Source organism: Natator depressus, chromosome 21, assembly GCF_965152275.1.
Source record: "Natator depressus isolate rNatDep1 chromosome 21, rNatDep2.hap1, whole genome shotgun sequence".
NCBI classification, from domain to species: domain Eukaryota; kingdom Metazoa; phylum Chordata; order Testudines; family Cheloniidae; genus Natator; species Natator depressus.
The window spans coordinates 10,975,648-10,999,864 of record NC_134254.1 but is presented as its reverse complement, the minus strand read 5'-3'; the positions used below and the strand labels follow the sequence as shown (position 1 = coordinate 10,999,864).

At 44.3% G+C, this 24,217-nt stretch overlaps 1 protein-coding gene across 10 annotated transcripts in view; it reads right to left on the bottom strand.

Moving 5' to 3' along the window:
• Positions 1 to 24,217, bottom strand: part of ANKS1A (ankyrin repeat and sterile alpha motif domain containing 1A) — a 151,292-nt gene that overhangs the window by 33,903 nt on the left and 93,172 nt on the right. For 7 of the 10 annotated variants that reach the window (XR_012636007.1, XR_012636008.1, XM_074936415.1 and 4 more), the window contains 2 exons: positions 19,848 to 19,914; positions 11,124 to 11,230 (listed from right to left, as the gene is read on the bottom strand). Coding sequence is in view for 8 of the 10 variants with exons in the window: in XM_074936415.1 (XP_074792516.1) it covers positions 11,124 to 11,230; positions 19,848 to 19,914 (174 nt within the window). In the remaining 2 variants the exon portion in view is untranslated. Of the gene's footprint in view, positions 1 to 11,123; positions 11,231 to 11,552; positions 11,878 to 11,969; positions 13,550 to 19,847; positions 19,915 to 24,217 lie in introns of those variants that run through there. The other 3 variants (XM_074936419.1, XM_074936420.1, XM_074936422.1) reach the window with 3 other exon arrangements.

Sequence of the window (24,217 nt, the reverse complement as noted above, 5' to 3'; positions counted from 1 at the left end):
GGGCTCATAAATGCTACCATATAAATAAGAGGTCATGTTTTCACTGGTGTGTGGGTTGTTGGTATAAGAGTGTTTCCCTCACTAAGATCCTTCTCCTGCTCTCCCCGTTTCCAGCACATGAGTTCCCATTACACAACTTGCTTCCCTGCAACCCCACTCAATTTCCTGGATCAGGTTTATAAAACCCTCACTCAAGATGCTTGCTGTGGCATTGCTTGAGCCACCTTATCCAGTGGCTTGTACAAAGGCTCATACGGCCCAATGCTGTCGTACAACTATGCCCCAGTGCCATTTCACCAATCAGTCATGGGCTGAATGAGTCATGCCTCTCCCTCCAAAGGACAAACTACACATCATCTAGGAGAAAAGCAAACTCTTGACTACCCAAGCTGCACTCAGAGCTCACTGGAGAGTTGTCAAAAAGATAGCATTTCACAGCATGAAATCGAGGCTTGCTCAGAAGCCTTTCCGAAGAGCAGTCGTGCAGCGTGAAACCAGGATTCAATTCCACACATCTCCAGAGAGACTCATCCAGGCCACCAGAATCAGTCTAGTCACCGAGTTCCTCTCCCTTTATTTCAAAGCCCTCCACTGACATCTGGTAGGAAGCACCCTGTATTCCCGTTCAGCAAAAACGTATTCCCGACACATTAGCACTGGTGGAGAATGATAGATAATGCCATGTAACCTGGCTAATCGACTCTTAGGCACCATCTATGCTGTAAAATAAATGAAAACCATTTCAGGTGACAATGCTGCCATCCAGTTGTACAGGGGGAAAAACAACCATGCTCAGCTCTAGATTACTGCCTAATCTAGAGAATAGCTCTGACACAGACCCCACCTGAGATCTCAGGCAAAAGACAAAGTCCCACTGGCCTCCATCTTTACATTGGAATTGTTTTTGCTCCATCCACAGCAACCAGCAAAAAAACCAGTTCCTTGAAACAGTTTACAAGACCACATATCGAAAATGGCTTCAGGACAGCAAATTTCACCATGAGATGGGGTCTTGGAGAGACTGAATCAAAGACAGATCTCATTATACTAAGTCCTGATCTGCAATGGGGATTTGCCCCTATTACAGCCTCCAATGGCAAGTCCGCAGCATAACTGCCCCAGTACAAACCCACAGAGTAGACTGGCCAAAAACTGATTTGCAACAATGAAGCTCACTCCTGATTGAAACCAGGACAAGCAGCACTAATGAAGATCAACACTAATATGGTTTTACTTGGCGTTTCCACTGATGCAGCTACGCCAATGGTTGTAACTAGCTCAAATCCCCAATACGGGTAAAGTTTTACTGCACATCAAAGCAACAAATGCTTACACACATATGGACTCGCCAGCAGATCACTCGGTGTAGGACTTGCTTGGAATGAACAAGTAACTCAAGTCTTTCCCAGATTGCTTCCATAGAATGACAAGCTTCGTAACAAATAGAGAAGACGCTGTGGGACAGACAGCCTCTCAGATCATGTTAAAAGACTGGCAGTTCCCCAATGGGGTGCATGCTGAGCCAGGGAGTTATATGAGCTGAGTGTGCAAAACAGACATAGAATTCCCAGATTCAGGAGGTCAGGGGTTGGCCATGCTCCAGAGTGATGCATGCTGATCTCAGGCATAGGGGAGGATGGTAGCACTGTCTTCTAGCACCCAAGTAAGAGGATTCTCCAAGTGAAGGAGAGGTGGCTCCGTACAAGCCAGTTCTGGGTCTATCTGACCCTCTCTCAACAGCAGCGAGTGCCCTCTCCAAACAGAGCTGTCTGGAAACCTGGAATGTGTATTCCAAAGTGAACAGAGCCTGGCAGACATATTCAATAAACCTGCATTTCAGCTCTGCTCCTCGCCACTCCATCAAACCAGTGCCTCAGCTCTGCATTCTGCCCACACATACACGAGAGGAGGACAGGAAAAGACGAAGGCGCTTCTGTAATGAAGATCACCGCAGGCTAATCTGATTTGACACTAAAATTACATTTAGTCAAATTAATGTCAGAACTCCGAATTATTTGCAAACACTCTTTTCTTTAATGCCCTTAAATTTCTACTACTTCTCTCCAATTAAAAAAATGGAAGTCAGAGGAGCCCAAGGCACTACATGAGGAGAACAGATTTGTTTCTGACGCTGTCTCATTGAATCACGGTTAGGTGCTTTCTACACATTCTCTAGGAATCCAGGCCTGAGCAAAAAGACCAAAGGACCTGAATTCCACTAAGCTCACTTTCTTCATGAGATCCTAATACAGTTGCACTGAAAAACATTCAACCATAGTATAAATGTGCAATGACCAGGAAACGGGAGATGTGCCCCACTGGCTCAGACTGTTAACCTCTCAAGCTGTCTAGCTGCAAATACTCAGTGCTTCAGGGGAAGGAAAAAGCCTTTAAACATACCTGAGAAATGTAAGGGACCTGGCCAATCATGCAGTGCTATACATGGAGGTTAAGGAGGAGGAGATTCCTTCCTCACCTCTGTGATTAGCTTCTGCCCTGAAGCATGTGATTTGATTATTCCCTACCATAGCTACAATTACTCGTCAAAAACAACTGTCTGGCTCTTTAAATCTAGCCACACTATTTAACACTGAATGAACCACCAGGAGCTCTCCCAGTTTTAAAATTTCTATGGGTGGTGTTATATGGTCCACTATCTGGCTCCCCAAATTTGGGATGAGGCAATAGCTTACCTGTAAGCTTTGAGTTAGGCAGCTGTTGAGTTCTTCCGGCTGGTGATTTGCTGGATGTGCACATGGCTCTGGTTCATTAGTACTATAATACAAATGCTGCTTGGCATGCAAGTTTGCCTGGCATTCTATCCTATTTGCAAAGCTACATTTGCGAGGACAAGGTCAGGGCGATACAGCTGAGTTATGCTCAACTAGCAACTGCAATTAGGTTGGATTTATCCATCACACAAATATCAAAACAAAAACACACCATATTTTCTCTCTAAGGAAAACATTCCAGTGGGCTAGAAATCAAAGAAGTAGAATTTAAAACTGCAAACTGTTTTATTTTTTAAAATCCTTTCCTAGTAAAGCAAGCTGCTCACCAAATCAAAACCCTATAGGAAAAGGAAATGTCACAATTCAACTGCCCCCAGCCAGAAATGCAGCAATGAAGGGAAAGCACAGTGTTTAGGGAAGAGGAGATGGAGGGAAGGCCTTCCTTCCCCTTGGACTAAATGACTCATCCTGAAGAGTAACAGGACAAAGGATCACTGAACATCTTTTACAGCATTGTTCACAGAACTGTTGAAATAGAGCTACTGTAAGAACACTCCCCAGGAAGTGGAATAAGGGATCGTCTCCAGAGACAAAACTGTGCTTCAATTTAGTGGCTGTATCATAGCATTTAAGGGAGAACTTGGGCCTCATTCTGGAAAATTAGGCCAAAAGCCATTTCTGAACCTTTCCCCCGCTCCTTCTAGGACCACAGATTAAGTGCAGCCTGAAGTAAGTGATGACAACACATTATAGCTCAAATATATCATCATGGAACAGGGTTTATAAATTCTAATTCTATAGTATGAGACAATATATTCATGTAAAGTTTAAGAAAAGTTTTGTAGATGAGTTCCAATAGTCTATGGATTAGGGACCCAATCTGATGGGGTTCCACGGGCTTCCGTATAGATTATTTAGGTTAATCTTTCTATCTACCCAATGGGATTCAGTGCTCAGTCTAGAAGATAACATGAGCGATAATTAGTTTCGCAGTTCTCAAACTGTGGATTTGTGTCTCCAGAGATAATATGCTTGTTAACAGCAAAAATGATGTTAAATAAATAATATACAGAGGTGAGAAATAACAAACCTCAACCCTATCGTCCCTCTGAAAATTTGTGTACACAGAGTCAATCCCTTACCTCTCTCTAAAAGTGCAAAGTTTAAAAAAGTTCAATGAATAGAAGATTGTTGGAGGTGGAATAGATCTGCACAAGGAGAAGTCTGGAAATAAATGTGAGAAGGGTGGGACAGGCAGTAGAAACAAAAGTGAAACTGTTTGAGCAGCATATTCCAGAAGTCTTGAGGTCTTTCTGAGTGCAGCCTCCATTGATTTGAGATCTACCATACCATTTTCTCTCTAGAAGGGAAAATCTATAATGGCAGCAGGCCGTAAAAGAGACCCAGTTTGGGAATAAGAACCATTCAAGAAATATATGTTTGCTGATGATGTTTTAAAGAAAGTCACTCCAGTGAACTGGTGGAAGTCACTTAAGCACTTGCATTCAGAGACTGTTGAAGTGATAATCTCACTTTTAACAGCAGTAGCTTCTTCTGCCGGTGTAGAAAGAATATTTTCTTCTTTTGGACCAATTTGTTCCAAACTGAAATATCGTTTGGGACCTGAACAAGCAGGAAAGCTTGTTTTTCTTTTCCAGATTATGAACAGGAAAATGAAGGTGAAGGCGACTGAGTTAGCTGCAGAAGCCAATATTTTAAGTTTCTCATGTTGACCTGGCTGACAGAGTCGATTTAATTTGTTTTTTTTTTAAAAACTTCATTTAACTATTTTAGTTTACAATTCTAACAAAAACCTGATTTCAAAAAACTTGAATGTTTAACTAAATACAAAAATTCAGATGCTTGTTTTCTTAAAATATTATATGTTTGCTGTTGGAGAAAAAAATCCAGAATACATAATGATGTTGTTTTAGTTAAATAAAACAATTTAAGTGTCTGTCTGGTGATGTTCTCCTCCTAATACAGCATGGCAAGAAAATCCTCCAAATATTAATGATTACCTGTTGAATTGGAGATAGTTCACCTCTCAATGACTTCATAAATATCTGCTTCAATTACCCTTGGTAAATGAAATAACCAAAACATTTTCTGATATAGCTGTAAAACTAATCTGAAAAGTTTCCAAAATAAATCACTTAAAAATGTATAGTGTGTACCTTCTAAAAATGAAGCCTACATCTATCTCCGAGTTGTGAAGAATATGTAGTAAGTTTATAACAACAAGAATGCACTTTTATGTAGAAATCCATGATTAAATCGAGTCTTCCCGACTAGTGATTTAAATCATGATTTAAATCAAATCCACCCTGTGTTCAGGTGAGAGATTCACTATATCCTATAAAGCAAATGTCATATTCCACCAGCTCTCACCAACATAGGACTGAGCAGTGGCAGAAGCCAAGCAGCCTCCTGACATAGAAAGCCTGGATTCTCCACATAGCTATAAGCAGAGGTTTTCCATTCCTAAACCGGAGCCATAAAAGCAGAGCCACTGGGCGAAATCTCTGGTCCTCAGTTGCAGTACATCACAGCTTTTCATTAAAACGGACTCCATCTTTTCTTTTTATTGGAAAACCTATAAAAGGTTCATGGCTCACATTACAGTTTACTTCTCAAACTGTTGTCTCTTTATGATAAATCTGGGGGGAAAAGAGCTCTCCAAAGACTCCTTTGGTGTTCAACACCACTCTTTAAAAGGCAGAAGTGCACCCTGAGAGGGGAAAATGTGCTGATTCCCAGACTGACCACCTCCTTTCAGAACACATTGCTTCTCCACTACACTGCTGGAGATGTGATTTTCACAGAGCTGTTACTAGACTGCAGCAATACGGCTGATTGTACATCTGCAGACCAGAGAGGGAGGCTGCCTGGTAGGCTGTGGGTCACCTAACTGATCTCTCTTTGGTCTTGTGAAAGCAACGTGATTGCTATTCTTGGAAACGCCACAAACTCAGTCTCAACCCCCTGAGCCCTCCTGCCTTCACAGATTACATCAGTAACTTCTAATCTAAAAAAATCTATTACGTTCGTGGAACACCTTTCTTCCCAAAATGATTGACATGCTACATATTCAGAAATCATTTCACACCCATCCTTGGGGCGAAGCAGATATCAAACAACGCTGCACAGTGGTTTAGAACGGCAGATTAAGAATACCTGAACCAACTGAGTTTTAGGTGAACAGTAATTACCCAAGCTGGTATGCAACTAGGACACCTGGGAGGCAACACTGCTCTTCTGAAAAGCATCACAGGAGCTTTGGCAGCCCAAGGTTTTCAGGACCCTGGTTTTTCATTCTAGTCAAAAAATATCCCTGTCACAGCACAGTGGCTGCTGCCACCACAGGGGGTGCTGGTTCAGTACTGATTTAAAGGGAAAGGTGTCACCTACTGAGATGCCAGCTCCTCAACTAGCAGGATTTTCCCTGAAGGACTCCCACTGAAGTACTGACCCGGCCATACGAGATCACACCCTAAGGTACCCAGAGACCCTCTTTCTTAACTGCACATTGGTGACTTTTAGGAGCTCTTGGTTTCCTCAAGTGATCTTACTGAGTTTTTACTTCTACTCATTCTTCCCATGGGAAGCCATCTGCAGTGATCAGGTCATCTTACCATCATGGGCTCTGTTGTATAAATAACCCTTCTCCCTCAACCCCTAAATAACCTCCCTCAACTCCACACAACTTGCATTGAAACTTACTGCAAATGGTTTTCCTTGCTCCAGAATACACTGAAACAGCTTTGTGTTCTCTCTTCCATGTTGTAATATTTAAATTTTGCTCAAATGAAGTAACACTGCCAAATGAAATTGTACAAGCACACATTGGATTTACTTTCTGTCCCCCGTGCAGTGACAGGACAGGTTGTGGTTTTGTTAGAATATATTTTTAAAGTCTCCTTTAAACCAGGGCTGTAAACTGAACACCTTTCAAATGGAAATTAGACTAAATAGATGCTCTGGGATGCTATAACCATACGACAGATCGGCAACGGTTACACATGCAACAGTTTGTTCTCGTCAGGTTTTCTTGCTTACCCAACGTTAAGAGCCTGTTATTTGCTCACAAATGGGCCACCGGGGGACGAAGGCATCCAGGGAAACATGCTTTGCATATTGAAAACAAAACTGCAACATGATCTACTTTGGATAATGCGATGCAGCATCTAATATAAGCAACAACAACATTTCAATATCAAAAGATGCCAACTTTTTAATTTTTGTTACTAAAACTTAATTAGCCTTATAGCCCATCTGGCAATTTGTAAGCCATTACCCAGCATTCTTTGCTACTCTTTACATTGAATATTTCGAGGCTCACTTCTGAGGCTCTAATCAGGATTAATCCTCACATAAAAACTGCTTAAGAACTCCAGAAAAAAAATTCCTCTTCAGTTTGAAACATTCTTCATTAGAGCTGAAAATTTAGGTTGGTTAAGAAAAAAGAAGAAAAAAAAAAGAAAAGGAGTACTTGTGGCACCTTAGAGACTAACCAGTTTATTTGAGCATTAGTCTCTAAGGTGCCACAAGTACTCCTTTTCTTTTTTCTTTTTACGAATACAGACTAACACGGCTGTTACTCTGAAACCTGTCATTAAGAAAGAAAACATTCAGTCACATAGAAAAGTCATGTACCGACTGTTTCTGTGGGGGCTAACGAACACATCAGAAACCTTTGAGAACTCCATTGCACTAGATTTCCAAACAATAAAATCTACGACCTCTTTAATAATTAAATCTGATGTAGTGCAAATCCATCACTGAAAAAATATTCCTAAGTAACTTGTCCCTCGTATGTACAGCGCCTGATGGCTTTGCCCTATGCATGAGCATCAGGAAAACAAAACGGAACAAGAAGTGGAGAAGAATTTTAAGAACTGTACATTCCTACTGTGCTTACTGTACCAGCTTCAAGCTCCAATCCGTCAAAGGAAAGGCAACCCAGCCCTAACATGGATCCCACTAATTGCTCACTAGTAACGAGGGACGAGTAACAAAGAAGAAACACCAGTAGCTAGGGTTTAAATTTCATTCTTTGCTACCTTATGCTGGGCTGAGTTCTAGACAGCTAAGGGCTCTAGTCATTCAAGACAGGCACAGCGGCAGTAAGAGTTTCTCCTTATGTGCCCAACCCTGCCCTCAAGGGATCCCCTGTGGGGGACCGGATGATAGTTCACTTCCATGCCCACTCAACATTTGCTCTCTGTACAAAGACTAGCACCACAGTGTCAACCAGTGCCACGCCTGGTAGCCGTGGTGTGGGGACAGAGGCACCTGTGCACTAGGGACTCAGCCATCCATTTCACAAAAGCCAAACCACCACCAAATTATCTGAACTCGGGGCCATTACCATCTCCAGAGCAACCACACAATGAGGCACTCGCACTGATAAAAGAAAGAAGTGCAGAAATGCTAGCAGCACAAGACTACGAGAACAGTAAGTCTCACAGCCCACAGGAGGGCTGTATTTTACACATGAGTAAAGCAGCACCGAGGTCAGTCAAGCTGCCCCATCTCACATCGACGTCAAATCTTTGGACGGAGCCTACCGAGCCCCAGCCCGGTTCTCACCACTAGGCACACTGCTAATGTGAACACTACCTGAAACACCAGAGCGCCCAATGCTTCAGGCTGCTGACGGGTTAATGGACACAGCTTCTTCAAACACCACGGTCCTGGTGAAAATGGCAAAGGCTGATAATTCTTCTGTCTACACACTGTTGCCTGGTGGAGCTGTCCAAGGTTCTGCAGACAGTGAGGTTTCATTTATATAGGATAGCCAAGCAGCACGAAAAGGTCAGAGTAAAATGAATGAAATAAACTCTAATTATAACCTTCATAGAAAGGCAAACAGAAGGGAAAAATCTTACACAGGGGAAAAAAAGATGCTAAAGACCAGAGTGATCTACTGTCATAGGAAGAGACCTACATATGAGGGGCTGAGATAAAATGCCCACCTGGATATAGATAGAGAGCGAGCGCGCGCAAGCTGTGGCCAGTGCAGATGCTCAGTTGAAGATGCATGAGCTACAGTAAAATCCGTCTTAGAGCTGCATCGGCTCTGCAGAGCTCACCGGAGGCAAAGGGAATGAAAAAGTCATTTGCCACAGAAGCAGAGAGACCTGACTGAATACGCACAGGAAGCAAATATGCTGGGTAAGAGTGCTATATTTACAGTAAACAAGTGCACCTTCCAGGCCTCATGTCATTCACAGCCTAACCAGATAATTATCTTCTGCCTCTCTAAATTCTCCAGTTGAAACCACAGGGAAGGCAAGTCTTCCCACCTCTCCCCCTCATCTCCCAAAGTACCTTGTGCAGCGCTGAACGGCTGCTGTGTTCCAGGCTCACAAGTGGGTGAAAGGCTTCACTCAGACCATAAACAGGATTAATTCTCTCTCTCGCACGGCGCTTTGGAATCCACCTCTGTCAAACTTTTTGTAGTAATCTAAAACCACAGTATTGTACACCACTTTCATCTGCACCAAAGCAGTTCTGAGAGCACCAGCAACTCCCTCTCAGCAACAGAAGACTGAACTAGCCCTACTGACTTTCGGAACAGTGCGCACCATTTTAGAAGTCCTCCATTTGCAAATACATTATTGTACTTGTTGTCTTTCACGGTCCACAGTTCCCCTTGGAACACCCTTTCTTCCAGCAAAGCCACTGCGTTTCTCTTAATCGAATCAAGAGCAGACCAGAACCCCGCGGTTATAAGGAGTGAGTTCCACCTCCATGAGAACGCTCCCAGCTAGCATAGAATGGAGACATTGGCGCTGATGTTACCTTGGCATTAGCCACACATTTAATGCTATAGCACCGTACTCTGGATGTGGCAATCCTAACCTTAGATATACAGGTGATTTAAAGGTGAACTGCGAAGCAAGGAAAGTTGTGTTATGCCCTTTATTTCACTTTAAAAACCCTGTTATTCCCCCCCCCCCCCGTTTTTTCCCCCCTTTCTTTCTTAGCAGTAGAACCATCATGTCTCAACTTGGGTGATTTTGCAGGTGGACGGGAACAGGATAATGACATTAAAGTGGACTGAAGCCCAAGATGCTGTTCTCTCCACACTCAGAATAGACTTTGACATGGCTTCACTTCCCTCTTCAACTATTAAAATGGGTTTAAATTGCACTAACAAGGTTTAGCAAAGCCAAAAGGATGGAGTGACAACATCTTGTCCCAAGATGCCCTGAGAAAAGTAGCAGCTTGGGAGATCACTACTTAGATTTTAAGCTCTCTGGGGCAGGGACTGTTTTTACAAAGGGCTCCTGGCCCATGACCAGGGCTCCTAGGCACAAAGGCAACACATATAAATAATATTTGACCCTCATTTTCCAGTCCTCCAGCAAAGGCAGAGAAGCCAAGCCGGGATATCCCCGAGAGCTAACAAACACTTTCTGGACTCCACTTTGAGGGCATCTCTCTAGGCCACAAAGGAAATAATCAAGAGAGACTTCCTCTCTTTGCAGTTGACCTTTAAGAGTCAACCTAAAAGACCAGCAAAGACTGGTTGCCTGTTAGTGGTTCATCTTTAAAGGCTAACCTAAGCCAATGGAAACCTTGAGGATACTCTCAAGAGGCCACTTGGGAGAGGGGGTTGCCTTTAGTAAGTGTGTCGCCTTTTCTAAGTGCGTCCTTCGTTCAAGCTTCCCTGTACAACTGAGAAATCCAGACATATCCTTTTGCTTTCATTTCAAAATCGTTTCATTTAGATTTGTTTTAATTACATTTAATGGTGAGGGGAATTCTACACGCACAGGTGAGAGGGACCCCGATCCAACTCAGAGTTGCATGAGGCCCAGAGATTAGACTCCTGACTTCTACAAGAGCGTCACAAATGGGGAGGCAAACAGATTTTCTTAAAATATTCCCCCCCAGCCAAAAGTCTTACCATCTGTCTGGAGAAAGCTAGAAGCTCTGGTTCAACTGAACACAATATACCAGATAGTCAGCCTTAGGGATCCCCAGGATGTGGGAAGAAGGGCTTAGATATCCTGTCTACATGGAAGTGGGGAGATACCTGGTGCCAGTGCTGTCTGTTTCTGTTTTTTCAGTAAAGCCACTTATCCAAAATGATCTTTTATGCCACCCCCTTATGCATGGAATAGCTTCCCCACTGCTGATGAGTGCAGATGAATGTGATTTAGCTGCAATTAAATATGAAAATGAATAATCCAGGCTGCCCCTCCATGTTGCCTTAATTTATCTCCTGAATCTCCAGCAGCTGCTTCATTGGAGTGCCACAGAATCCAAGGGTCCTTGGTACAGAACATAGGTCCAGTTAGTTGCCCACTACACAGGGCCTTGTAACAAGTTTATGGATGCTGGGGAAAAACCTGGCCAAAATCCCACACAGCTACTTACCAGGAAGCGGACATCGTCAAAGCCGTTCAAAAGCAGCTTACTCTCATATTGCTGCAGGCCGATGGACTCCAGCCACTCCCCAACGCTCTGCTCCAGCATCCGTGAACCTGACGAGAGAGGAATCGGCAGACGCTTGAAAAGGGAAAAACCGTTAAGTCGGTAGCAGCGGCACTCTGAGGAAGACAGATGGCATTGCCACATCATAGTCGCTACCGTAAAGAAGCCAAACTATGGACCACAGTACAAGTCAGAGGGTAGACAACTCTTCTTGCACACACAGACCACGGACAATAAGCTCCTGGTGCTGCCCATGGACTGAGGCTTCAATTTGTATCCCAGTTATAATCAAAAACATCTTGCAAGAGTGAGCTATTTAGAACCATTTTGGGAACCACGGCATTACATGCATGGCTTTCTAGGCTTACGCACGTTTCTTGCCAAGCATACGAGCGAAGCCCAGCCCCCAGAGGGATGCTGATCAAATCCTTGTCTCATTTCAGAGGGCAGCAAACTTTCACCCAAGGCATCCCAAGTCAGAAGCGCAGGTGCAAGACAGTGGCGAGAAAGCGCTCACAAACACATACAGCCACGCGGGTCCTTTCGTCCATGCAACTTCAGGTGCAATACTCTGTACACCAGGCCAGCGGGAAGAGCCATTAATACTGGAGACACAAAGCAGCTAGAGAGAAAATACATCTTCATGCAGCTGAGAGAGACACACACAGACACGACGGACTTTCATAAAGCAGTAGTAGCAGCCAGACTAAAGACCAGCTGTCCACAGGAAGACATGCAAGACAGAAATAAAGCACACAAACTGCAGCAGAAGATATGAAGAGTTTATACTTTTTTTCCCTAAACAGTCCCGAAACAGGCAAACCATGGTAACGGGTCCTCTCTGCTATTTTGTTACGAGGAGCAGAGACACGAGTGACAGCGAGACTGAGTTTAGGAGTCCTGGCATTGTCATTTTACCACCCATCCAGAGGCACCACATCCCTGCAGGCTGCTTTGACTGGGCTGGGCTGGACACCAGATTCAACATCCTAGACCAGAGAGACTACCTATACTGCAGCACTGGGTAAGAGAGCGAGAGATAGAGAGAAATCAGCACATTTTCCACCCAATGCACTCCATCCTGCCAGGTGTTCTGCACAGGGCTTGGATTTGACCTTCCTTCATTTTTCTCATCTAAGTGCAGATGCTGCCGTCCAAGCCCCTCAATCAGATGGAATGCAGCTCTGGGGAAGGAGGCATTTCAGTTCCTTGCTCCATAACCAAGCCAAAATAAAAAGGAAACCGAACACACACGCTCTCCTCTTCCTGCAGTAGCTCATGTCCATGACATGCCCCGGCACCTCCTTTCAGCCATTCGATAAATGAGAAACTCATTCTTCAAATGCCCTACAGAAACCATATGGGCAAACTCTCCCTTCCCCAACCCTGAGAAGAGAGTCCAGTAACTCGTTGCTTTCCTCTAGCAAGACTCCAGACATTAGATATGCCAAGGAAAGAAAAGTTCAGAGACGACCTTTGCATCCCACTCCGAGCATTTGGTATGCAAGACACGCAGAATTTCTCCAGCTTCCTAGCACGTCCGTCTTTCAAGGGCATATGCAAAATAAAGAGGACCAGGGACCCGGGGTTTCTTGCTTTGAACCTTCTCATCAACTGAAGTTGTTCTAAGACATCCTTCCCACTCCCAGCAATGCCTGCACAACGCAGAGCTCACTGTGTTATCAGAAAGATCTCGGAGTCAGGGATCCCACTGCTGCACTGGTCCACAGGAGAGTTCCTCTGCTAAGCAAGCCGTGATCAATCCGTTCTAGAGAGCTGGCCAGCCTTTCTAATGCACACTGCCGCACCCGAGATGCAGAGCTCAAGAAAGGTTTCCGTCTCCCATGCCTAACACAGTCCATGCAGAGGGACAACATCTAACCCTGAAATTCAAGCAGCAGGCTCCTGTTTGCCCAGGGACTCCATCCTTCCCCACTATCGTTTCTGCTCTGTAAGCAGCCAGACAGCTGTGGTCTGTACCAAGCAATCAATGGTGCGCCCTTGCAGAGAGCTGCAGCCAAGCGCTTTGTCTGAAGGCAGTGAGCTCCACGCTTGCTGTTCCACTCTCAGTCCTGTCTCTTGCTCTCACACTGCCTCTCCCTTCCCTTCCCTCCTCCTCCCAGCGTTTCCATCTAATATACCAGCAGTGATCAGACTTCAGTACAGAAGCTGCCGAGGGAAAGGAGGAGAGGGGGGAGGGAGACAGCAGCTTTCTAACTGTCAAGCTGAAATTGCCGACTTTTCAATATTTACTCAATGATGAGCTACATGGCTTGGTTTTCAAAAAACGATGTTACCGGTTTGCTTTGACAGTCTGACGTAATTTGCTCGGAATTTATTTATCGGGCGTGAGGTGCAGAAATTTCCTGCTGCCCTAACACAAGTGTGTCTAGAGGCAGCCTGGCATCAGTGAGGGGGACTGAGGCTATGTCAGCTCCTTCTTTGGATTTTTTAAAAATACTCAGGCTTTAGTATATTTGCAAACCTCTCTGCCTTTAACAGTGGAGCGACTGTCAAATCTTGAAATTCGCTGAGATGCCAGCAAAACAGGTCGGGGCAGAGGCTGGATGTTGGATATTTAACACCCGGGGGGAGGGAGGGGAGAGGAGGTGTCCCAGAGATCAACCATCTGAGGTCTGTCAGGATTATTTAGAGAAGCATAAGATGCCCTTGAATAATTTATGTCTGCATATTGTAAGCAGCAGAAGAGTGAATTAGCCCCTATATTGCTCCCTTGGGTCATAGCTGTAACAGAAGTCTGATCACAACTTCAGTTTACAGAGAAGGTGGAGAGACTCCAAGTCCTAAATCTAATCAGCTCCCCAAAACCCTGAGAAAATTATATGCAGAGCTATGATTTCTGCTAAGAGTCTGGCCTAGGTTTCAGATATAAAAAACAAGAGTAAAAAGACTAATAATATTTCTGAGGACACTTGCTCTTTAGGAATCTTAACAAAACAGGACCAAGATATTAAATTCTGCTTATAGTGCAGTCATTTCCCCAGGTAATGCAACAAGCTTTAAAAGTGTTAAGGTATTAGGGCTGAGTGAGCCCCCAGAAGGGTCCAGTTATGGAAAAGTTTCCGTGTAATAGCACATGGCAATTGTTATTTAAGTGCTGACAGTGTGCTTGATGCCACACACAGGATGATATGGTCCAAAGCCCGAGAAATTTTCTTAGTGTGGACTGTACTTATGCATGGGGTCTAACAGGTGTTTTAACATGGCTTGTCTGGAATTGGAGACATGACCAACTTATGTTATAATAAATCGACAGGAAAATCACAGGCTGTACTCTGGGTCTTCATTGCAGTCAGACAGTACAGCTCAGATGCAAAATGCACCAAACTTCAAGCAGTGCAATTATTGGCACTGAAAGAAGGATGAACAGGGTGGGATGGGCCAGACTATTAGCAAAATGTCCTCCAATCCCTCAAGGTGGGATATAAACCAAATCAAGCCCATTAAACAGAATATATAGGCAAAGAGATCTAAATCATTAGCCATTAGTTCTCTCAGATGCAGGAAATATAGCCAGTGTTGAGCACTACTGGGATTAAAACTGATCAGTCAAATGCAGAATGCTAACGAGCCTCCCTCTTTGTCCAGTAAAATGCCATCCACATTTCAAGCTTGTGTCTCCAGCTAACTGCACAGTTAGCTCAGAGTCCCAAATACACTCCCTGTCCAGAGCACCAAGCCTCCTGCCTACATCAGACTGATTGATTGTGCGGAGACCACTCGTCTCCTCCGGCTTGAAGAGAGAAACCCTGCCTGACAAATTGCTGTAAACCAGCGGGCATCTCACAGGTCTCGCCTCCCAGTGCCAGCAGCCAGAGCTGCTGTGGGCTAGGGATCTGCAGTGCGGTGGGGTTGAGTTTCCATCAAGGAAGCCATTCCCCCCCTACCCCGCCCCTGATATTTTTTGCCTTTTCAACACATGGGAAGGCAAAGTTTGTGCAGAAGAAATGATCAAGAGCAGGCTGTTAAAATAAGAAATGTGAGACTGCACAACACACACCAACTTCTGCAGGGATACAGACCACAGGCTAAATTGTTGAAGCAATACCAAGCTTTTTGTTCCCAGGCCAAAAAAAACGCTTTAAGATGGAGCTGAGGTGGAGAATAGATTGCTCTTTAAGAGACGGGATTTCTTGATCATCCAAAGCCATTGAAAAGCACTTACAGAGACAGATCAATGAATACACTTCAACTTGACAGAAGGGTTTTTTCCCCTGGTCTAAGATATCCCACCCTTGGGATCCAGCCAAGAAGTAGGTTAGACAGAATAGGTCATCTTCCCACTGGCAAACCAGAAGTCTGATCCCTGTTGATTGGGCAATAAGTTCTTTGTAAAAAAAGAAAGCCATCTGTCTTTGGTAACGGGGGCCATATAGTTACCTTACCATCTGCATGTGTCTCAAATGTATTCCTCACAACATCCCCATGAAGCAAGGCAGGGATATTATCCCCATTTTACAGCTGAGGAACGGAGGCAGAGAGGATAAGCGACTTGCCCAAGGACACATAGGAAGTCTGTGGTATAGCAGAGATTTGAACCCCTGTCCCCCAAGTCCTAAGCTAGTGCCCTAACCACTGGACCACCTTTCCTTCCTGTTGGACCCTCTCTTCCCTTCAGAAACAAGAATCAGGTAAGTACAGTAATGGAGCTTGAAAATGCAGGGGCTCAGAACAGATTCATTCCATAACTCACTGAGCAGGGCAAACCAGCAACCCAGGGTACGAAACTCTGGGGTTTGACTACAGATAACCTCCCCAAATGCCACCTGCTCTGGGAGAGGTAAAAATAATCTGGGGAGCTCCTTGTCATGGTCTCTGAACGTGTGAGATGACTTGCATCATGAGTACAGCTCAGCAGATATACTGCACAACACAGGTAAAACTACAAAAGAGATGCAAATGTTTAGCTCTGGCCTAACCACTTCCAAAACAGCCGCACTCATGCCTCCTGGCAGGAAGAGGCTGGCAATGCATTCGCCAAGTTCTAGTAACTAAAAATCATTTTTGAGGGGTAGGAGGGAAAGGAGAAGGAAATGGTTAATTTTTCTACTGGAAAAATGCTGCAATTCTCCATCAGCAGTACAGCCTATAGAAAAATGTATGGGTTAAGAACAAAGCAGCTGCATGTGTCAGCCCATTTCTGAAAAACAAGCGTCCATTTCACCAAGATCTCCCTGCACAATAGCTAAGCAAAAATGGAATCCCTCTCCTCAGGCCTCTTTATTAGTGACGTCAAATCAAACAAACTCCTGGCTATGGCTACAAACTGTCCTGCGAAGGGGGGCTGTCAAGAAAGGAAGATGCTAACTGGTCACCATTAGATTGGACCCAAAATATATCCTATTTCAATGCACACCCGCTGCAGTCCTATTTGACTTGAGAGGCAAGTCCTAATCAGTAAGCAGAGAATCTACAGCAGTCACAGGACAGACTCCCACTGAGAACAAATGATGGGTACCTCCTGGCCAATGCAAAACCCAAGCAGCAAACTGCAATAAGCTACGGTTTAGTATGGCAGACATGCACTATGTGCAGAGATACATATTAGCACCTTATCGGAGCTGAGATGCTGTTCCACTGAAGCACTTAAAGGCAGCACTTTGGGTTTGGAAAATGTAAAAAGGCAGGATTTCTCACTGTGAAGCCCCCCTTCGCGTTCTCATGGGTCACTCCTCCAAAACACCGGAACGGAGGCAAACAGAAGTTTCCACTAGCCCCTCCCTTTGGCGGCTGCTGATTAAGGGGGATGAGGGGAGAATAAGTGTTTAGGGAGCAATCCAGGGGAACAGAAAAGTCTCTGCCATAAGGAAGTCATCTTAGATTATGCTGGAGGCAGAGTACTATTATTTTCCCACCCTTGCTGCTCCTGCATCTGACTAACACCAAAGGGGAAAAAAAAGATCATTGAGGCTGATCTTTGGACAAATTGGAGAGAGTCTGCCAGGAGCAGCCTGCAAAGCGCCAAGCGTACGAGAAGAGGCCATGGCCACTGCATTACAAGTGTTGACTAGCAATGGGCATCATCCCAAATTCCGCCCATAAAGCACTTATTACACACACTTTCAGAGAGGGCAGAGGGTGGGAGAAAGGAAATATTATCTGCCACTTTACACATGGGGAACTGAGGTACAGAGAGATTAAACTATTGGCCTAACGACACAGGGAGCCTGTACCTGAGTAGAGAATTCTTGAGACCAAATCTCCTGAATCCCAGCCCAGTGCCTTAACCACAAAGCCATGCTTCCTTACCTAATTCTACCGTGCTCTTAGCCATCCTGCATTCATACTTAGAGGCAGTGACATAATTGGGAAGGTTTTTTTTTTTATTATCCCATCTCCATAGACATTATGAGCTTCCAATAAAATCATTTCCCATCACAGGCTTTGTAACTGTGAATATTAGTGCATCCCTAAGGCAGACAAGATCTTTTATGTTCGAGCATCAATGCCTTTTCATCGTCTTCCCAGGGGAGAGAGCAGGACTGGCATCTGGAGAGCCTGAAAAGGATCGTCCATCCTTTGAAGGCAGTCTCCTATATAAGCTTTTTTCAAGGGCTTCTGCTCCAAGGCATTTAGAAATGTTATTTATAGATTTGATCTGTGGAATATTTGTGGGAGCCTACAAGAGACTCCAACACGAAAACAATAAGGAAGTTCATTCTAGGGAGTCCAGGTGCTGAAACAAGCCACAGGATTAGAAAATGAGACTTCTTTACATAGCTGGCTGCCACAGTTTACATACAAGACAACTGGCTGACAGAGCTGGAGATATCATGGGTTGCCTCTAAATTCATACCTTCATCTTTGTATTAAATCTGGGTATTTTTGTTAAGTGAGATTACAAGATTGAGAGAGACAATGTTTGAGACCAAAGCCTAAATTGAACCTCTACCAAACAAAGAATGTGTTTTCTTACTCAGCTCCGAATGGACATTGAAAAATTCACTCTGGCTTTCCAGTCTTGGGTTTAGGAGGAGAGGGGAGGGGAGAGAATGGACTGAGTAATTCCCAGGAAAGGAAATCCAACTTTTGCTCTAAAGAACTCTGCTGTAGGGCTCATCTTGTTTAGCTGTCTTGGGAACCCAGACACTCATGTTTTTCTTCATCTTAATCTTATTTAAGAGATGGATTTTTCTTCTGTCTAGAAGGGACCATGTTACATCTAAATACTACAAGGAGGAAAGTCTGGCAAATTAGCACCTCAAAAGAAGCAGGTAGGCTGGAAGCATGTGAAGGGAAATGCCTCCTGGTCACACCAACCATCACAGGAGAACAAAAAGCTTGAGACAAACATTTTGGACAGAGCTGTAAACCTAACCAGTTTGATTTCCTCTGGGGCTATACTGAGACCAGCAACAAGTGGAAGAACTGGAAATCATAAAAGGTTTCAGTCTCTCATCGGGCTCTTCAAAGACAACCTCCAGCCCCAGATTAAATAGATTTGGGGAGGGTTGGTCTTTCCTCAGTCCCCAGCCTCCACTTACAAGCATCTTAGGCTGTGGCTGGGCAAGGAGATTAAGGTCTCTTTCATACACTAAGAGCCACACAATGGTTGTGCAGCTTTGTCCAGCAATCCTCTACTGCTTCTTGGACGGACAGAAGGGGATACACTACGCCGAGTGCTCTTTGAGCTGCTGTGTTACCTCAAGGTCTTGACTCCATTCACCAAGCCAGATGGACAATCTATCTGCACCCCTACTGTTACAGTACTATTCCACCAAGGTATCTTACCTACCTAGTGGGTAGAATTTTACGAATTGTGCTTCAGAGGTTCACCTCTCCACCCCATGCATCAGAAGGTACCTCTGAAGATATGATGCAATTCCTAGAGTAGGTGTGGTCTTTGTACTGGATTTTTGTACTTTTGTACTTTGTACCGAGGGATGAAAGTTCACTGAGACACCAGAGCGCCCAAGCAGGTGTCATGCCCTAGACACTTTTGCCAACCAAGAATTCACAAGTCCTGAGCTTACAAATGAGGTATTTTTTAAAATCAGTTTGGGGTTATTTTTATCTGCAATTAGATTTTGAACCTCTCTGACACCACAAAGACTAGAAACCATTCTTGTAAATTCACAGCTCAGATTCTCACAGAATCACCTGTCTCCAGGAGCCAAGCCTTGAGAGAAAAAAAAAACACTGCCAAATTATTGAGAGATTCAACAGAACTGCAAGAGCTGACATCATCCAGGGATCAACATAAAAAACTAACAGCCTCTCATTTCTCAGGAGGCAACAAATCTAAAGCAGCCAACTTCCACCTGACTTTCTATGACATCTGTCAATTTTGGTCTTAAATTAAGTAGTAAGAGTCATTACAGAGTAAGCCAAAGCTCACCTTCCTGCTAGGGATGCGGTTACCGCTTCTGCAACCCTCCCTCTCACCATCCAATGCCTGTGGAGAAGGAGATTACTCACATTATATGACGTAGGTGGGGTGCTACATGAAAGGTAGATAGGCCACCAAAATCAGGACACTGACAGCCGTGGTAGCACCACACACAGAAGCTATGAGATACGACTTATGATCCTGGTCCTCATTCGTTTTCCCTTCTGGATGCAAAGGCCGGTTGAGAAAGCTGCTCACAAGAAGGGATCTGCCATTATGTCAAGCTTTGACTACAACACCGTAGTTGAGCACAGTACCTGAGATCCTCTGCTGTTCCTGAGAAAAGTCAATGCCTTCACCGATGGAGCTCATGATTTTCTCAATCTGAAAATATAAAAACAGTATATTGCCACAATAATTGTAAAGCCTCAGCAGACAGTGATAGAGGCAGCCTTGGGAGCTTGTCCCCCTGCAGCTGCTAAAGGTTCCCAGGTGACAGGGAAGGAAGGGAAGTTGAGAACCCCACCAAACCATAAGGGTCTTTCCTTAGAACTTGGCCTGGAAAGGAGATTTTCTTAAGAATGAATGAATCGAAGGAGAGAGGGGGTGGGCTTGGGACTCCCCAGATCCCCATCCTCCTCAACTGCCATTACAGTCCCGTGAAAAGCCACCTATTTCTCTGCATCAACAGAAGGAATTCACACTATTCCTCTGTGGAGCACCAAGTTTTATAAGCGGGAGAGAAGGCCTCAAAAACCTAGTTCATCCTTGACAAACATGCAAATCCTCCTTTACCAAAGGTGAAGAAAGCCTGAGAAATGCAGTTCACATTAACACTTTTGTGGCATGCATCAGGTCCGCTTCACTTGGCCTCTGTTTCTTGACCACCCTCCCCTGCCTCAATCGCTCTAACAAGGCTCTTCTACTGACAGCAGGGCTGAACAGCCAATGTAAGCTCTGAAAGAGATGAAGTTTGCAAAAGCAGCAGCATTCTGGGATAAACGATTTAACAGCCTGGAAGAGGGAAGAAAAAACAACCTTATACCCAGAAGTAAGTAGCTCAGAGTCCACAGCTCCAGGCAAACCCCATCTGATTTTCAATCATAGTCAAAAGGAAAACCAAAGGAAATTTTTATTGCCAGGGATCTGTCTTCCCTCACCATCTTCTTTCTTGGACCTGGATTTCATCATCAAATTTGCCCCAAAATTCAAGTTTTGTAAGTTAAGATTTTTACAGAATCTAAAAGGCCAAACAGAAGCTTTACTGTACTTTTTCTTAAATTCCTATAGAAACATTTTTAAGACAAACAAATTATCCCTGTGAAATTGACCAGGCTAATTTCATTGTCCAGGTTGAGAAACTCTAAAAGTTGTGCATCAATAGTGTAATTAAAACGTAATTGTCTGCTCTTAATTACAACCTGATATTGTCTCATGAATAGCAGTGGGAGACCCTTAGGAGGCTCAGATTCCGTTTGAAATCTGGGTGTTTAACCCTACAATGGCCATGCAGAAAGTCTCAAAAGTAAACCCCACCTCCCCATGAGAGATTTCTGGTCACATCTCGAGAATGCCCTCTTGCAAGATTTTGGTGCACTGGCTGCTGGATGGGATGCAGATGATCAGGGACATGCAACAAGAGTGGGAAAAAAATTCACAGAACTTATTTGGATCTTAAGGAAAGATTTGGGCAAAAGGTTATGGGTAGGGGCAGGGAAGATTCTGACTTGCTTTGGACCTGCTCATTGGCTTTACAAAAGCAACCTGCCTGAAATCATCATTTGGGAAAGCTGCTTAAATTGCTACTTCAATGGCACTCACCCCCCAGACCAATAGGCTTTTTTGAAGATATCAGCCCTAAAATGCTCTCAGGGAGTTCGATGCCCAACTTCTGATGAAATTCAGTGGGAGCTGGAAGCTTAATTCCCTTAGGCTTCTCTGAAAACCCTAGTCATGAAGGACTTCAGCCAAGTTAGATCTCTAATACAATCCTTCCCATGTATAAACAGTGGATGGGACAATTCACTTGTCATCTTACATCTCTGTATCAGGAAAGAAGCGCCATGCAATCATCTGTAGAAGACAAGGATTTTACTAAGGATGCACTGCACCTAGAAGCCATGGTCGAGGGTATTTCTAATGTGTCTAAGATAGTCAGAACTATTTTATTGGGGGCTTTGACAACCAGTCTGAAATATCAGCTGGTAAAAACCAGAGAGGAAGGTATTGAAATATTTTCTCTCCCCGTCACTCCCAATGGCCCACACAGACATGCCTCTCTATGGAGGCCTTGAAGTCTAACGCTGGGCTTTAAAAACACCCTTCAACTGACACAGACACTTAATGGGAAAATTCAGATGCTCTACCTACAGATCTCCCCCTGCGACATCCAGGGAAAGAATATTTATTACCTTTCTTCCCATGGTACCTTAAACAGGACTGCCTAACATTCAGCTGGTGAGAACTACTCTGACCCAAGTTGTCGAGGGATTGCAGATCTTAGTGGGTCTGATACTAAGGAGACAAGTCAAGTCAGTGTAACACCAGCTATGTATGCCAAGGTTAACACAACCCACCTTTGCTCTACAGAAGCCTGACAATGACAGAGGTGAAGGAACTAGCCAGTCTGAACGTGGCAGTCTGGTATATAAAGGTTTTGATTCATAGAACACAAGCTCATTTACAGCTTTAGTCAAAAATACAGACTATTTGTTCCAAGTGATCGAATTTCCTCCTCTAAAAGGATCTAACAGTAAGAGGGGATGGGGGGGGGGGCCATGAATATCCATACTGATTTTAGTGGGCAAACAATAGCAGCCCTTTAAAAAGCCCAGCACAAAAACAAGCATGTAGCAGACTGTGCAATTTATCTTCCAGCATTGTGATCTCTGAAGTCTTCTCTTCAGATAAAAATTGCAGGACTGCTCATCATGTCATTTGATCTCTCTATTAAGGCTCAGACATTCTTGTTCAATAGGAAGCCCTGGAAACACAGCTTTAAGGGACAGAGGAAAGATCTCATTTCTTCAGCTAATCGACAGCCTCCGTTTTAAATCCGCAGCTCTGCAGTATTGACACAATAGAAATGTGGGATCAGCTAAACTGGCGCCTATTAAGAGGAAAAAAACCTGAATTTAAAAGCGAACCTGCCTCCCACTGAGAGCATCAAAGGCAATACCAAACGGATGCTTCTTATTACAGTTTGCAGCTTCTAACTTTTTCGTCAGCTGTGGATGGAGAAGGGGGAAAAGCAACCTCCCCTCTTCCCCACAGTGCTCCTGAATCTCAATTTTCACTTAAAAACACTATTTCCAGCCCTCAAGGTTGTGATGAAAGTAGAACTGACAACGGTGATGTCTGCCTGAGTCTGCAGACAGCCTGGAACAAACAGAAGTTAATTGCTCCACACCTCTCAGTGAGATATTGACCGGGGGACCGGGGGGAGAGGAGATTTTAGCGTAAAGGTTAACATTTTCACTGCTGATAATTTCACCAGGAACATCTCTTAAAGTCACCAATCTTGAACTGCCTCCTATGCCTTCCCAGCACCAAGTCCCCAGCTGACAAAACTACAGCCTTCCACAGTGCACTTACGGATTGTTGTTAATAAAATCCACTGAATACTGAAGGGAAATGGGGGGACGTTGTAAGATAAGTTTACTATTCAAATAAACACTGGGGCTATCGTATTGATTGCCTTATTCACCTTTTATATTTAATCATTCAAACTTCCATTTTTTTTTTGAAAAAAGGAACTGCAAGGTTTCTAGGCTGCTGCCATAGAATCCGGAGACTTCGCTGCAGAATTTGGGTCCAGTTTGCCATGGAATACATGGGCTTTGATACGGTTTAAAAAAATAACCTATCGTTCTAGAGTTCCAGAAGCCTAAGGGCATTAAGCCCTGCACATTTGGGGTGATCAATTAAGCTTGTTACAAGATTTTAAGCAGGTGCCACTATCTTTACCTCAAAGACCTTCCGTTCAGTTAAAGAAGTCAGAAAGTTTAAGGAATTCTTCCTTCCCAGATGACCTTTTGGAGCAAAACACTCACTTGACCCAAACCCAGTTTCTATTACAACCATCAAACACCAAGGAAAACTTTGGAGGCGGAAAAAGGAGGAAAACATGTTTGCTCAAGCAACCCCAGCTCCCTCAAACCGCTTCCCGGCAAGAGGCAAAGCGCTTTGCCAGCCTCTCACACTATGGAATGATTGAGCTCTGAGGACATGAAGTGACTGCTGCCGACACGGCTGGGAAAACAAAGATCACAACAGCATGTCTGAAGCCAATTCAAACCTCACATTTACACTCCTCTGCGCTTAGGAGAGCTGACACCCAGCTGAATACCATCCACATGCACCTTGGGGAAACCCCTTCCCATCAGTTGCCTAGCATAGCAAACCACCTCTAACTCCCAGTGCTTGTTTCTAGGAGGGTGATTTTGGGTTCCCTTGGTACAAGCTGAATCCCTGCTCCCACCCTGGATCACTTGCAAACCTGCTCTGCCACAGCAGGTTCTCCCCCAGGGATGGACAATGATGAAAGGGCAGGGAGGCTTTCCCCTCAGAAAGACCACGCGTTTTTTCTCCCCTCTATGCTTCTCACAGAGGGCCGCTGATGCCAACAGGGCAGCACTCTGGCCCTACAGAAGGAGCATCCTGTCAATGATGAAGAACTCTCCCCAGT